At 45.1% G+C, this 17,164-nt stretch overlaps 1 protein-coding gene across 3 annotated transcripts in view; it reads right to left on the reverse strand.

Annotated features, from left to right (window-relative positions):
- ARMH4 (armadillo like helical domain containing 4) overlaps positions 1 to 17,164 on the reverse strand; it is a 152,321-nt gene that overhangs the window by 11,231 nt on the left and 123,926 nt on the right. For all 3 annotated transcript variants that reach the window (XM_075926317.2, XM_089778318.1, XM_075926314.2), the window contains exon 6: positions 2,824 to 2,855. In XM_075926317.2, coding sequence (XP_075782432.2) covers positions 2,824 to 2,855 — 32 coding nt within the window. The remainder of the gene's footprint in view (positions 1 to 2,823; positions 2,856 to 17,164) is intronic.

Consider the following 17,164-nt stretch of genomic DNA (forward strand, 5'->3'; position numbering starts at 1 on the left):
TGCAGGAAATGGCCAGTAATGAAACAAAAAAAAATGAATATTTTGGAAATAACTGCTAGATTAAAAAAATGCTTTTTACAAACTGCTTAAAATGCTGCTTGTTTTATATTTTACTGTTTTAAATGAAAATTAACCCACATTTTTAGTGCTCCTCAGGCTGAGTGCATGAAAAATTTGCATGTGCAAATTGTTCTGGCATTGCACACACAACTTAAGTCAGGGGCGGGCAAGCGTGACCCTTGACCACTGAAGAAAACCTAAGAGTGCCCCCCACCCCATCAAAAATGATCACCTACCCTTGACTTTGGTAATCAGGTCCTTACCCTTCCCAATATGTACACACAAATGCAAGGGCATGATTTTGACACATGCAGATGGATGCATGCACAATCCAGAGGTCTGCTGAGAATTGCACTTTTGTGCAATCATATACATTCCGCTGAGGGAGTCTCAAGGTAAAATATCCTTACGTGCTTCTTAACCATAATTGCTTTTCTGCCATAACCCACTCAGTGTAAAAGGCTTTTCGGCAAGCATTGCCTTTGTATTTTAATCTGGAGAAGGAAAATAAAATGCTTTCCCCTAAGAAAGAAGTTGTTAGTGAGAGTTTGATTTGTACATTGCTCACATCATAAATTCCTCTTAATATCATGACTCTACATGAATCATGGGTGTTAGTCCCAGGATATCAGAGACAAAGTGGATGAGGGTTCAATAAAAGATACCGCCTCACCCACCTTCTCTGTCTGTTACAAGAATGGCTTTTCCCATAGGAACAACTCTGTCTCTACATCCTACAGCCTGAGGAATGTCTTTTCTGTTTGTTGGCACCCGCTGCTGTTTGTTTAATGACACATTACTATGTGCTGCACACACATTCTCTGAAAACAGCCCCACTCAAAAGGAAAGACAGCTGCCTGCCTTCAAGTTACTGCAAAAGGAGGTTTGGAAAAGCTCCGTTGAATGGCTAAATTTCAGTGGGCTAATTAAGGTGCCTTAATTGTGTGACCTAATTACAACAGAATGGGCATTTCTATTCCCGGAACATTGCTGTGAGTGCAAACAGTGAGGGGAGGTTAAAACGCTTGCTGTTAGCATTAGCCCAGGCGTGGCTTCCAGGTTCATTGTGTATCAGAATTCTGTGGCCTGCCAGGATCATAGCAAATCTGTGCTCTTTCTAGTGCTTTCTCGTGCAACTGCGACAGGGCTCTCCAACCGCCTGCTGTATGGGCAAAATCTTAGCTCCATTCCCTCTTTGCTGTTGCATACCCAAGCCTGTGGAGCGCTGCATGTACACACAGTGAGAAAACGCCACTCCTGTGCTCCCAGCCCTGGGGGAGGCGTCTGACTGCTCCCATGTTGGCTGCCAAGGGGGATGTTTGCCAAGTTCTGCACATGTACCTCCCTGACTCCACAGGGCTTTAAAGGGTCAACAACACAGGAACTGAAAGAGGTTGTTGCATAAAAAAGCCTGCACCTGAGCTTACTTGATTTTACACATGCATTTTCTGAAACGACACTAAACTGTAAGGTCTAAGGTTTTAAACTGCAACTCATTGTGATCTTTGTCAAACCTTGCAAATGGCTGTCATCTTTGTAAAACTTTGTAACTCTCAAATTTACTGTAAGCTGCAACTTTGTAACCTTTGTAATTCTCAGTCACTTTGTAACTTGCTCTAAACTTCATTCTCCCCATATGTGTGTGTGCGTGCGTGTTTTGTTTGAAGTTGCAATGCTAAGACTGGAGCACATGGTGATGAGTCATCATAGACTGCTGCTTTTGCTGGATAAAGGGAAGTCTGGGCATGCTCCCTGACGACAACGCGGATGAGTCACAGGAGCCATTCAGACACTATATAACAGCCGTGGCCAAACAGTTAAAAGGGCTCATAGCTCTGGCGCCTCTAGAGCATTGCTAGGGAGCCGGAGACATGTGAGCCCTTTCAACTGCTTCTATTTAAAGGGCCCATGCCTTCCCAAGGCTGCTAGGCAAGGCACAGGGAAGATGTGAGCTCTTTAAACAGAAGCAGTTAAAAGGGCTCGGGTGTCTCCAGCTCCCAGGCAACATGCTAGGGGGTGGGGCCTGGAACTGCCTTGTGGGCCAGATGCCCTTTGAGAGGCTTTTGCCCACCCCTGCCCTACACCAAGGCATTTCCCAGCTGGCTTTGCACTGCTGCAGTGGTATATCGTAGGCTGAATGGGGTCCAAGTACACTCAGAATAACTGGGTATAATGAGGTCCTGATATTGTGCGTGTGTGTGTGAGAGAGAGCAACATTAATAGGCAATGACCTTAGATCAGGTTCTGCTCTCGGCTATACCAGCAGGTTTCTGTGAACCGACTCCAGATTTACACTAGTGTAAATAGCAGCAGAATCTGGTTGTGGTGTTTTAATGACTGAACATCAACCGGGACCAAAACACATCAATTCGCAATACAGTGTCAAGGGGTTAGTCTATAGCTTTGTGCTTCTTTGCCATGCTGTTCAATGACAACGTCGCTTTGTTGGGTTCAATGATACGGCGATAGACCCTTATTTGCACTTTCCATAGAAGAATTCTGCTTTCTTTTCCCATTGCTGACTATCTAGAGAAAGCCCTTCCTTAAATGTTCTTGACAAAGATAACGACCATCACTTCCTAGATACTGAAGCAACAAGGGACCACTGTGGTCACCTAATTTAGGCTAACCTCCTGCATAACAGAACTTCTCCTGCCATAGAACTTCTCCAAAATAACTTTGCCAGTCTAGACTTCTTTTTTTTACTGAAAATCCATATTTAATTGTCTTTAAAATAAATCAAGGAAATAAAGAGCTTCCTACCTTATCTTTTAGCTTTTCCATCCAGCTTCTTACTAAAAAAAGGAAAAGAAAAATGTAAGGATTGCAGCCATAATTTGTGTCTAATTAATATCATAGAAGTAACGAGGCTGTCTACAAATAGACACAATAAACTTGACAGATGGATAGCACTTTCATTAGGTTTCACATTGTCTCAGTTATTAAGTAGACAGAATACAGCCAATCACCCAGAGAAGTTGCAAAATTCCGGTTGGTGGGAGATGAATTAACATTGTTCTGCATGATCCGGGCCTGGCTGGACTCCAGCGGGGAAAAGAAAAGATAAAGCTGAATGTTCCCTCTCCTCCCGGACTAATATGTGTAGCGTTTGCAGTGGGGAAATCCAGATAATGAGAGTCAATTGTAGACCCTCCAGGGAGTGTGGCTGTCTGCATCTGTTGAACTCTCTGTAAAAGGATACGTTTAAGACCAAAACCTGAAAACTCCTTTTCCCATTGGGTTGACAGAGAGCTCTTATGCAGAGGGCGACATTCTGCACTAGGATGGGAAAGCATTCCAAAGCTTTTCTTACTCCAGCTCTATGTGATCAAGGCAGATTGGTGACCTACCACCCCTGAGCATCACAGTCCAGGTCTGCATCACTGCTGCGCACCTGCTGGCCTCTGGTGCTGGAAGAGACATACGTTTGCACCTTTCAGCAGTATCCTCCATGAGCACAATTCAGCAGTCCCTGAGGTAGTCTGCCAGCATCAGCCCTCAAGGCAGCAGGCCTTGGAGAGATCTGGTCAGTCCCTTCAACTCTGCACAAATCCACAAAAGGAAAAGGGAACAATCTGTCCCTTAGAGTAGAGAGGCTGCAGAACAGGAAATGTGTCTTCCGCTGGAACATTTTGAAAAGTGTCGTGTATGTTTGCAGTGCTACACAAGTCATAATAAATAACAAAGAGTCATTCTAAAACAGAGGCACGTCAGAGTCACATAGCCCTGTCTTTTGACAGAGGGGAATCCATGTTTGAAAGCATACACTGAAAACAACCTCTCTGAAAGATTTATTATTGCTGCTGTCCAATAGTTTTATCCTTTAAGATGCTCAGATCTGCTAGTTTCTACTTCAGGTCCCCACGGCAACAAAAGAAATCCCCTTTTATAAAGGGTCATCTGAGAAACTCATCGGCACAGCGTGATTGCTCTTAAAGGAAAGTGTGAAATGCACAAGGAGTGCTGCTCCTCACTAATTCTCTGGCTACTGGTTTGTCTCTGTGACTGGCTTCATTCACGGCACGATAGCGAAGTCCCTTTAGATTTCTACTGGACTGAAATGGTGCTCCCAGCATGGAAATTGGTCACATGCTTTAGTGTGACAAGAAACCTGCAAAGCAGAATGGGATGCAGTTGCCAGTGACATGAGTTAGTCGGCCTCCTTTGGCTGAAATGGCCGAGCTACTGATTTCAGATTCTTGTGCCTCCAATTCCAACTGCAGCTCCGGGAAAGTTGGATTCCCCAGAGATCCACCTGTCACACTAAAGGGACTTATGCCTGAAACTCTTTCCTGAGCCAGTCAGCTGCTCATCTTTACAGATGAAAACCCTGTGTAGAAGCACAAATAATTCCGTTTCTACATACAGTTACAGGAAGTGGGACTATCTGATGCACATAGTTCTTAAAAGGTGACCCATTAGGGATGGTGCCTTGTTTAGTATCCTTCCCCATCTCCAGCGTTTCCCTCTATTGTACCCACTAGTTCAATTCTATTGAGCACAGCAGAATAGGGACCAGCTACTTGTAAATTCACACCATCTATTTACCACTGCTCAGAGTGAGCCTAAAAGACATGGCAATTAAGACACTGGTGGCCACTGGTGAACAATCTATACTAGACAGTCGGCTATTGCTACCACTGAAGATGCCATGACAAAGTTATAGAAGGAAGGCTGCACGCTGATAAAAGGACTCAAGGAACTTTGCAGGCTTAGGTTTTGTCTACACCAGTGTATCTCGACCTTTTTTTCATAACGTACCCCTTTTTCAAAAAAAATTATAAGTACCCCTAGTACCTACAGTTTTCAGACACACAAATTTTTTTCTACCATTGCACCACATTTGTTTAAACAACTTAATTGTAGCCAGGCAGGCAATGAAATTTTTGGGTGTAAAAAGCACCAAAATAATAAAATGCTATAAAACTTAGAACAAAAATTCAGTTTTCTCCAAATTTCAGTTGTGTTGACGTACCCCCCCCCAGACTTCTCTCAACTACTCCTAAGGGTACTCGTACCACTAGTTGAGAAACACTGGTCTACGTTATGCAGCTTTTAGCAACACGGCAGTGTCATAAAAACCGGGTAGTGTACCTGCTGTCTGTCGGCTCTTTCACAGAAAAAAAGTACTTCCCCCTCAACGAGGTGCACTAGCTTTGTAGACAAGAGAGAGCCCCTGCCAACAAAGAGTTGCTCACACCAGCATGTGTTGTTTCATGGGGGTGTCATGTGTAGGTTTTGTGATTCAGCAGTCAGTGGAGACATCGCTTTATTCAGATGTGTGGCAGAGGGAAATCTAAGGAGCTCTCCATGGTGCTGCAACAGAACTGGTCTGCGGACTCAAATGAGCTGTCCCCTTGCATGTTCATTGCTAGTGGCCAGAGTTGTGACTTTTGTGACCCTTTCCTTTGGGATGGAGCAATACACCAGTCTGAGGCTTTACTAGGTCAGTCAGGGACTTTACTGGAATTATGTTTCCTCGAGTTTTGATAACTCACGCCCATGCCAGCTGACAGGGGGTGCAAAGAGGACAAAAGCCCCCAGACCCGGCAATTCTAAAGGGCCTGGAATCTTGGGACCTTTAATCACCACTGGAGTGCCACAAAGAGTGGCATACTCCAAGTGGCACTGAAGGCTGGCTATGCTGGCCCCACCCATTCCAGAAGCACAGAGCCGCCTCCCCCCAACCTTGCCCAGGAACCCAGTGTGGCTGTCGGCTCCTCTGCTCATGCCAGATCAAAGAACTAAACCCTGTTTAATGCCAAGCACTATGGAGTTAAACATCAAGCAAATTGCAAAGAACTGAAAACAATCAACAGTGGGAGCACCATTTATTAACTCTACTGGCAGTGCTAGATTCATCTACAAGGCATGAAAGACAAAATGTTTCTCCTTTGGGACATCTGCCATCATTTTAAATGACTGTCTCAAAGGAAAGAGGCAGTGGGTAGTGAAAAAAAACAATTGTTTTTATCAAAGTACAATGATAACGTTTTAAACAGCATTTGAGGGTCCACTTTTTCACTGAGGAAGAGATTAGACAAGTTCATCATTTTGGATGTCTGGGTGTTTTCAGGTAATGCTTTCCCCAAGCTACATTAAATCCTAAATGTCATCTGGCACATTCCCTGTATGGAGAGACACCTGATTTATAAAGGATACCTCACTACAGGTCTTCACTTAAAGATTTCCTTTGCAGTGTTAGAGTCTGCCTGTTGGCATATTAAAAGAGCACCAATGAAAGCACTTTTACAAGACACTCTAATGAGGTTTCGAGCATCAGAGTGTTACAGGTTATAGGTCTCGCATGACCAAAGAAAACAGAAGTAATGAAAGAGGTTAACAATGGATAAAGCATGAATTCACAAGTGACCTTGTAAATAAAGTGCAGGTAGTAGATAAAGAAATATTAAGAGTAACCTGTGATAACTTTGCAGCTGCAGCCTTGTTTGCTCACATTTACTAGCATACGAATTCATTCTTTGCCCAGTTTTAACATCTGATTTCTTTCACTGTTTGTGTCAAGGCCTATGCAGGTGAGAGGAGAGGGATATAGCAATGGGGCAGGAGTGAATGTCCTTTAAGTCTGTCAGATAAAAACAAGGATAGACAAACTGGAGGGAAGAAATGAAATCCAGCCCACACCTTACTATGGTTATTAAACTAAATTAAGCCATTTTTTAAAGTTTTGGATCAATTTTGATAGTGACCCTTTAATAATCAGTATCTTATGTTAACATAGCACCTTCTTTACCAAAACAACTGTGTAGAGTGTACAAAACACAATAAGGAGTCCTGTGGAATCCTAAAGACTAACATTTATTTGGGAATAAACTTTTATAGGCTGGAACCCACTTCGTCAGATGCATGAAATAGAAACTTCCATTTGGCTGACACATAAATACATACACAGATGGGTATGTTGCATTACTGTGAGAGGACCAGTGCAAATGAGGTTAATTCAATAAGGGTGGATGAGGCCCACTCCCAACAACTGATAAGATATGAATAAGAAAAGAGGGAAAACTATTTTGTAGTGAGCTAACCACTCCCAGTCTCTATTCAGAGCCATTCTGACAGGGCACGTCTAGACTACATGGCTCCATCGACGGAGCCATGTAGATTTGTTTACTTGGCAAAGGGAGATGAAGTGGTGATTTAAATAATCGCTGCTTCATTTAAATTAAAATGGCTGCCACACTGTGCCGATCAGCTGTTTGACGGCACAGCGCTGTAGTCTGGACACTCCACAGTCAACATCAAAGGCATTTGTCGACCTCCCCGGTAAGCCTCATCCCACAAGGCATAATGGGGAGGTCGACAAGTGCCTTTGATGTCGACCGCGGAGTGTCCAGACTACAGCGCTGTGCCGCCAAACAGCTGATCGGCACAGCGCAGCAGCCATTTTAATTTACATGAAGCGGCGATTATTTAAATCGCCGCTTCATTTCCCTTTGCCTACAACCCTAATCTACATGGCTCCGTCGACGGAGCCATGTAGTCTAGACGTGCCCACAGTGTCAAGTTTGCACAGGAGTTCCAGCTTTGCAGTTTCTTGCTGAAGGCTATTTTGATGTTGATGAGCCAGAATGGAATTTAGTTCATTCACTTAGAGCATGGCAGAGCCAGTCCAGCAAACCTGGAGCTCCCTTTTAGTGGCACTGACCCTAGAGAGGGAACAGGACAGGTATAAAGTCTCTCTCTCTCTCTCTCCCCCTCTCTCTGAAATGTAGCCACATAAGCAATGTGGAAATTATCGGCAAGTACATAGATCTGGAAGAGGCAGATACCGTATCTGACTGAACTGTTTTAACTTATGCCAGTGGAATAGAGCAGGTGCAGATACACCCTGTGACTGAGGAAACTGTAATTTACACCCACAGCTGCCTCCCTTCCCAGCCCCTTTTGTGGGTTTTAAAACCAGTATTTAAGAAGTGCTTGGGCAACCCATGTACCTCATAGGGAGCTATCTCTTTAAGAGACCCCAGGGGTGGGGAGGTAGGAGTGAGGTGTGTCTCGGTCATTGTTGCTAGGCTGATTTAGCACTGCATACCCAGAAGCTTCTGGATCTGGGTGTGGTAGTTTAAGGTCTGCTCCAATAGGTTCTGTCTCTGTTGCTGGGTTCAGACTCCATGAGCAAGAAGGCAGGGCAGCTGCTTTTCTAAGGGCAATGTGCTCTGGATGAGCTGGGAGAAACTGAGCCAGGAGCAGAAATCAGGCTTGCTCTGAAGCACTTTGCAGCAGGCAGTATTGATGTTAGCTCTCTACCTGGGAACATGGGCATGTTAATTATAGCAAGGGGAAACTAGGAGGGGAAAAAAACTTCTTCTGTGTTAACTGTATGCTTTGAATGCTGTTTTAATTTTAGCCAAACTGTTCTAATTAGCTCTCTCAGCAAGTGTGCTTCTTCAGCTCCTCTTTAAAAGCAGTAATCGGGAAAGAGTCATTTCTATTTTGTTATTCTCGGTTTTGTATTTTCTTGTAACAGGGTTTTCTGTAAGTCTGTTCACTTGTGAGTTAACTGACTGGTTAATTAATGAGCTGCCTGTCTAGCCGTGATCCACACCAGAGGAAGCGGCAACCTGGACTCCAACTGAGGATCCCTACAAGCAAGTGGAGAGATGGTTCAACCCTCAAACTGGGACAATTCCTCAGATTTGTCACCTAAAAAGAATGGTTCAGGTTTGGGAATCTCCCTGACATCCACAGCCGTGAAGACTGAAGCAAAGAATTAATTTAGTTTCTCTGCAATGAATGACCTTATCGTCTTTGAGTGCTCCTCTGGCATCTCACTCGTCCAGGGGGCCCACTGTTTGTTTAGCAGGCTTCCTGCTTCTGATGTACTTAAACATTTTGCTATTACTTTTTGAGTTTTTGGCTAGCTGTTCTTTTTGGCTTTTCTTATTGTATTTTTACACTTAGGCTATGTCTAGACTGCAAGCCTCTTTCGAAAGAGGCTCTTTCGAAACATACTTTCGAAAGAGCCTCTTTCGAAAGAGAGCGTCTAGACTGCACGCGGAACTTTCGAAAGAGCAAGCCGCTTTTTCGAAAGAAAGCACCCAGTGAGTCTGGATGCTCTCTTTCGAAGAAGCCCTATTTACATTCAAGAACGGCTTCTTTCGAAAGAAGCACTTTCGAAAGAAGGCGTTCTTCCTCGTGAAATGAGGTTTACCGCCGTCGAAAGAAAAGCCGCGTTCTTTCGATTTAATTTCGAAAGAACGCGGCTGCAGTCTAGACGCAGGTGAAGTTTTTTCGGAAAAAGGCTACTTTTCCCGAAAAAACCCCTGAGTCTGGACACAGCCTTAATTTGACAGTATTTATGCTCCTTTCTATTATCCTCACTAGGATTTAACTTTTTTTAAATGATACCTTTTTATCTCTCACTGCTTCTTTTACTTGGTGGTTAAGCCACAGTTGCACTTTTTTCTCTGTGCCTTGATTTTCCATCTGTATAATGGGGATAATAGCACTGCCCTAAGGGTGGATGTGGCTCACAGGGATGCTGTGGATAAATACATTATGAATTGCAACATGCTCAGACACTATGGAGATAGGGGCCAGATAAGAACTACAGATTAAAAGGCTTGTTCTGTTGATCTGAATAAAAATTTAACAAGCTTTGGGAAAGATCAGAACCTTAGATAAATCCACTGAAACAGACTTCGCTCTGATAAAGCCTTCATTGATCTCACATCAAGGATATTTTGATTGCCTCTCTTTATAGACAGGAAAGACTAGATGTGATTTGCAACACAGCAGAGAAAAGGAGCTTTGGAAGCTACCTCTGAGTTCATTTTTTAAAAGACTCTCACACATGAATTATTCAGTGGAAGATGCCAATACTGAAGGCTCTGTGCAAGAAAAATAAATGTTTAAACTACTGACCACATTTGCAGACAATCTAACCTACAGCTCTATCACCTTTCTTCCTAAGCTAGAGTACAAACTGCAGCGGGTACCCTACACCATTCAACCGTGCTAATGATCCAGGACTACTGATGTGATCCTACTCAATCAGGGTCAGCTTTAAACTTTGTTCTGTGACTGAAGAAATACAGTTAATTCTATACCAGGGAACTGAGGCCGTACTGTCTACTCTTTCATTCTAAAATGGATGTTTTAAAGATCATGGAGCATGTTCAGAAGTGATGTGTTAGGGGAGAGATGTTGGCTCCCCTCACACCCCTCCATGGATGTAACTGCAGTGGCTTGACTCCGTAGGTGCACTTGCAAACCAAGCAGCCTGAAGTTCTAAGTTCTAGTTCCATGCTATGCAAGTGTCACAGTTAGACATCAGTAGAGCCAAAGTCCGTATGGGTACGTCTACACTAGCTCGTTAGTTCGAGCTAGGTAGTAGGGTAATTAGGGCAAGCGGAGTTGAAAATGAAGTCTGGGATTTAAATATCCTGGGCTTCATTTGCATGTTCCCGGGCGCCGCCATTTTCAAATCCCCGTTAGTCCGAACTCCGTGCCCGCGACTACATGCAGCACGGGGTAGGTAGTTCGAATTTAAGATCCTAATTCGAATTACTGTTACTCCTCATTCCACGACACGAGGAGTAACAGTAGTTCGAATTAGAATCTTTAATTCGAACTACCTACTCCATGCCGTGTGTAGCTGCGGGCACGGAGTTCGGACTAAGGGGGATTTTAAAATGGCGGCACCCGGGAACATGCAAATGAAGCCCGGGATATTTAAATCCCGGGTTTCATTTGCAACTCCGCTTGCCCTAATTACCCTACCTAGCTCAAACTAACGAGCGAGTGTAGACGTACGCTATGGCTTAGAGTATCTAATGGCCTGATCCAAAGCCCATTGAAATTAATGGAAGTTTTTCTATTGATCTCAATAAATTGTTTGGATCAGATTTAGTTAGGATTAGTCCTGCTTTTAGCAGGGGGTTGGACTTGATGACCTCCTGAGATCTCTTCCAACCTGAGATTCTATAACTAGAGTCCACGTTACCATACAGGGAGTTAACTGAGGCAAATGCTTTTGTACTGTATAAAAAGGAGGCAGAATTTACAAATCATTTCTCGATTCTTCCCCCAGGTTCCAATTTGCCTCTTTCGTTCATTGGAACTACCCTAGTGACTTCTGTGAAACTGCTCCTGGTTCACAGTGGGATAAGTGAAAGGAGCATCGAGCTCTGACTACTCCTTACATAAAGCAACAAATGGTGACCCGCTATTAAGCCTTTGTAATCCCTTCAAACGTTGTAAGACAACACACTCTGGATCACACCATCTTCAGTCTCTGTGGGGCTCTTGATAATTTGGGGAAGCGAAATGTGGAACAGTTCTCCAATTTTAAGTACATGCATCTAAACTGGGCAGGTGGCGTGACTATAAATACCACCTGTAAGAATGAAAGCGGATAAATATCGTTCCTCACAAAGTGACCGAATACACTCCCGTATTCACACTCAACACTACTGTAATAACCTTTGTATCAATATGCCTGACGATGAGGTATCATTTAAAAATAACTCAATGGTCAATAATGATGACATGTGTAGCAATATTATATACAAGTTATCAATTCCTGCTAAATGATGATGGTAACATATGTTCAAACCCCCTAGCCCAGGGGTGAGCAATAATTTTTGATGGGAGGGGCACTCCCAAGATTTTGGAAAGTGGTCAACGGCCGCATGCTTCCATGGTATTAATGGAGGAGTGCAGTCTGGGATGGAGATTGAGTGCAGAAGGGAGACTGGGGTAAAGGATTGGGGCGCAGCAGGGAGAATGGAGTCAGGGAGGGAGTTTGGGAGAAGGTAGTTGTGACCTAAGGAAGGGAACTGGGGTGCAGGGTTTTGGGATGTGACCTAGGGTAGGAGGGATTTGTGATCTCGTGCAGGAGAATGGGGTGCCAGATCTGGGAGGGGGTATGAGTGCATGTGGAGTAGTGGGGCAAGAGTGTGAGGCAGAGGGTTGGGGAAGGGAGGGGCTGAGGTGCCAGAGGCAGGTTCTCACCAGGAGACATATCAGCCTGCCCATCTGCAGAGCTAAAGGCTTGCAGAGCTTAAAATGTTTCTGCCTGCTTGGCCACATGCTTGAGTGTGTGAGCAGGAGGGTTGTGCCTTGTGACTGCCTGTTATTCAAATAAGCAGCTCCCATTGGCCAGTGTCTGTCCACAAACCGGCCAATGGGATTGTGCTGGGGGCAGGAGCAGTATCTAAATCTTCCCCCCTCCACTCTGGACTCAAAGAGAAAGCACTCTGCAACTGTGTGTCTGAGCAGTGTGTAGTGCCTTGGGCTCCCCACTGCCTCCACAGGCCAGATCTGGTGGCTTGGCGGGCCGGATCCAGCCCACAGGCCGTATTATGCCCAGGCCTGCCCTAGCCCCATTAGGCAGATCCGGTCAAGCAGATCTTAAACAAAGCAACATGTGTAATATAAATTGTAGACAAAATATTCAGAGAGAGGGGGAAAACAGGAGGCCAGAGAAATCTGCATTTCAGCAAATAGAAATAAGAAACATTATGGAACAACTTTTACCAACAGATGTCACGTTGCCTCCTTTATTGTTTGAAAAAACTTTGCTTTGAGGGGCAACCTTGAAGAAAATGCATCTCAAAGGGAGCCTGGATTATAAAAGTGAGACAAAAGCACCCCGACTTCTCTCTCCCTCTCCAACTCTCTTTTCCACTTAAGGCAAAAGAAACAGCATCTGGACTTTGGGAACAGGTCAGCCCTGGAATTTGGTCAGCCCTGTTTCTGGAAGTGTGTAGTTAGAACTGCTCCTTGAACCAAGTCTAACATGTTAAGTTCAGAAAATGTTTTTATGTTTATTTTTCTTGTAGCCATTTCTGACTTGAATGCTTCATCATTGATATGCATGTAAAAAATCTCTATGGTTAAATACGCGTGTTTATTCTTTACCCAAAACCAATCCAGTGTTCTGCACAGTGTGAGTAACTCCATTTTAAATGGCAAATTGTTATAGCTTCATCCTTTTGGAGGAACAAAAAAGATTTAATATATTTGGATTTGTCCAGGAGAGGGCTAGACAGTGCAGAACACATGTGGGGGGGGAGGGGGAGAGAAACAAGAACTGAAACTATGTTGGGGTCACTCTGTGTGTAGTAACCAAGGCTGCTAGAAGCCAATGTGTGGCCAGTGTGTTTGCTGACAGGCTGCTGGGGTCAGAGTTGCTGGCCTGTGGCTGAATGTACACAGACACTCAGTGTGACCTACATGTTGTCTGGCTATTTGTGAAGCGCTCAAGTTGGGATCTACAGCAGCAAGGCACCGTGAGGCATCCCAGGTTGCAGGTCAAGTGGTGACAGAGCCCCATACTAGTCTGAACTGCACCCCCAAACTGTGGGTTAAACAGACAAAATGAAAGGATTGCTCATTCCAGGTCAAAACAGATGGATCTAAGGGCATGTCTACACATCGGGGCAAAAGATGAATTAAGCTACGTAACTTCAGCTGACGTTGCAATAGCTTAACTTGGCCTTTGGCGCTGTCTATGCAGCAGAAAGTCGAAGGAAGAACACTCTTCCTTTGACTTCCCTTACTCCTCCTGAAATGAGGGTTACAGGAGTCGGAGTCAGAAGTCCTCCAGCTTGTCATTATTTTGAAATAACGGCTTGCTCTTTGTTATTCCAAAATAATGCTGCTGAGTAAACACAACCTAGGGCTACGTCTACACTGGCATTTTCCGGAAATGCTTTTAACAGAAAAGTTTTCCGTTAAAAGCACTTTCGGAAAAATCGCGTCTAGATTGGCAGGACGCTTTTCCGCAAAAGCACTTTTTGCGGAAAAGCGTCCGTGGCCAATCTAGACGCAGTTTTCCGCAAAAAAGCACCGATCGCCATTTTCACGATTGAGGCTTTTTTGCGGAAAACAGTACTGTGCTGTTTACACTGGCCCTCTTGCGCAAATGATTTGCGCAAGAGGGCTTTTGCCCGAACGGGAGCAGCACAGTATTTCCGCAAGAACACTGACGATCTTACATGAGATCGTCAGTGCTCTTGCGGAAATTCAAGCAGCCAGTGTAGACAGCTGGCAAGTTTTTCCGCAAAATCATTTGATTTTGCGGAAAAACTTGCCAGTCTAGACACAGCCTAAGTGTTTTCTTACTATTACTGTAAGTCACCTCTGCTGTAGCTTCAACTTCAATCAGAGTTACACCAGGGATAGATGTAACCCAGAAAGTCTACATTTCTGCCAAAGAATCAGTGTGATTTGCAGTCTGCTCCCACTGCCTTATCAGCATGTCTCTTCCCCTTCCTTTAAGTTTTTGCTGGTCAGATATAAACAAAACACTGAAAACAAGCACAGTCCTCCTCCTGCTCCTTTTCAGCAGCCTCCTGGGTTCCAATTTTTATGTTAATGATCCTCCTTCTGCACGGTATAGAGTGTCCCCTACTCCATTCACGCCGCAAGCCCTTTGTCTGCTGCACATTCTGAATAGGTTGCAATGCACACAAGCGCTGGGAAAAGGGCACTTTACATTAGGCAAAGTCTATCACCAATTGTGAAGAACAACAGTCTGAAAAGTCTAATCCAGCCTCATTTTGCCAGAAAAGACAATGACAACAGTATATAGTCTTCAGGGTAAGGGTTTACTGGGGGTAAAGTAAGGCTCACATAGGGATCCTCCCAAGAAAAAGAAAAATAACCTAAGCACATTCATTATAATTTCCTTCCCTGAATCCTCATAGATGACCCTTAATCAAATTTCTCATTGTTCCCTATACTTTTCCACTCCAAATGAACTCAGATTCCCTGGCCTAGTTTCTTGAGCCTGCCTCTGTTCTCCCAAATTTGAGCTGCTGTACAGGAGATACAACCCAGACTTCCAGTATTAATTCCATCCACAGTGAGCTGTCAAATCGCTTTGCCAAAGGCTTTTTCCAGCTTCCCTCGCTGCTCCCTTCAGTATTCTGGAACGTAATTCCTCTGAGCTGCCCGCTTTGTCAACTTTTCATAATTGTAAAAACCATAATTGCCTAATTACCCACTCCAATGCAGTGATAAAAAGACTAATCTTGCTGTTCACTTTCCCTTCCTTCTCTCCCCTCCTAAGCTAAGCAAATGTATTTCCCATCCTAAGACGTTACCTTTGGGTGAAGATTAATAAGTAATTGATTCAGGCTCACAGCAGCCGACATCTTCTCCATCATTCACATTCCTCTGATGCTTTACATAGCGCAGTAACAATCCGCTGGTTTTATCGTTTAGTTTTTTACATCTGGCAGCACCAAACAGCTATATTTTCCAGTCCCAGGACAGACAAGTTATATCCTTGATTGTACATGGCCACAATTTCAAAACCAACATCTGAAAAGCGTCTCATGAGCTTTTCATTGACAATTCAAAGGACATGCAACTCCCACACTTCAGTAACACTCGGCCATAATCTTAAAGGCCAGTTTTGAAAGTCTAGCCCCAAAACTTCAGGTATAGACCTCAAAGCCATAGTAGCAGATAGGGATGTAAAGTAGTGGTTAAACATTTAACCAGCTAAACGAAATGTTTAACCGGTTAATGGTGACACCGTGGAGAGGGCTGCCTGGCCTGGAGCCCACCTGTCCGTGCCTAGGGCGTGGGGCTGCGGCTACCGGTGCCATAGCTGGTGCTCCATGCGAGGAGGCTGGGTCCCACCCAGGGTGCGGGGAAGGGGAAGGGCAAGGCTACTGCTGCAGTGCAGCTGGCCAGGGTTCCACATGCCCCCACCTAGGGCCTGCCCCAACCCAAGGCATGGGGGGGGTGGAGCTGCCACACGGCCGGGCCAGGATCCAGCCTGCCCCCACTCAGAGCTGCCATCGGGGCCACTGCCGCCCTTCCTGCTTCCCTGTCTGGGTTCTTGCCACCCTGCCCGGTTAACCGGTACCTTTCTGTTTACATCCCTAGTAGCAGACAGTGTCAAAACCAAAAGTTCTGAGACTCCATACAGCGCATCAGTAAAGGTCATTTGGGGTTCGACCGTGCAACCCTTACTCCACCATCACTCAAACGAATAAAGATTTCTGCCTGGCATAGGACTGCAGGACGAAGTCCTCTGTGGATTCCAGCATTAAATTACAGAAAACCCCTTTTTCTTCCTGAAGTAGATGAAACAAAGTGGAAAAGGCATCCCCTCAGGCACGGAGACAGTCACAGCTCATTCGTTTTCCCAGCTGAAGATCAGCACTCAAAAGAATCCAAAGATTTTGTTCAAGTATGACAGAGCTCCTGCATGTCCTGGCAGTTAGCACTTGCCTCAGCATGGCCCCTCTCCCTTTACTGGAGACAAGGGGTCACAGTTTCCTAAGCCACCTTCATCATAGGCCAGTCAATAGATTTGGGGTAAAACCCCTCCTTAGTCCCAACCTCCCCTTTCAGGGGTAGTCCCCAAGCCCACCCTCTACAGCAGTTTCCCGTCCAGGGACTGTAATGGCAGTGGCAACAGGTCTTGTTTCCTCCACCTCTAGATCTGCCACCCTTTCCTAAGCCCCTCCTCAAATAACGCCTTCCAGTGTCTGACCATGTTCTTCCCGTTCTCCCACAGCACACCTCCTCACTTCCAGTCCTTGGCCTCCTGCCCTCCCTGAAGGGAAGCCTTTTAAACTAGCCGCAGTAGGCCCTTCATGGGCTGCAGGTGTTCTGATTAGCCTGGCTCTCTCTTGCTTCTGGCAAGCTCTTTAGGGTCCTCCTGATTGCTCTGCAGCAGCCCCAGCCCTGGTCAGTCAGGGAACACAAAAACTATTCACCCAGTGGCCAGTATATTTCCTTTCCATCCAACTATTGTAGCCAGCTGGTCTGGGTCTGTCACACAAGTTAAAAACACCCGGGTTCTGGTGAATTAGAGCATCAGGCAAAAACCTAGAAATGGAGCTAAGGCAGGAAGTACAGAGGCTGCAGTATTACGAGCCTTACAATACAAAATACTGCCAGTGTCTCCTGGTGACAACTCTGAGCCGCAGCTAGTTATTTCACAGGCAGGCATGTCACACTTCACTTCCCTACTCACGCACTGACCAGTGGACTCCTAAGTGCTGAAGGCTGTCTCTGATACCAACTCCTTCTGCAGCCCTATGGAATTCCTTAACCCTGGCTCCTTGAGTCGAGGGGAAGCCTTGTAGCACATAGCAGGTAGAGGCAATGTTAG

This window comes from Pelodiscus sinensis, chromosome 5, assembly GCF_052426305.1.
Source record: "Pelodiscus sinensis isolate ZL-2025 chromosome 5, ASM5242630v1, whole genome shotgun sequence".
NCBI classification, from domain to species: Eukaryota; Metazoa; Chordata; order Testudines; family Trionychidae; genus Pelodiscus; species Pelodiscus sinensis.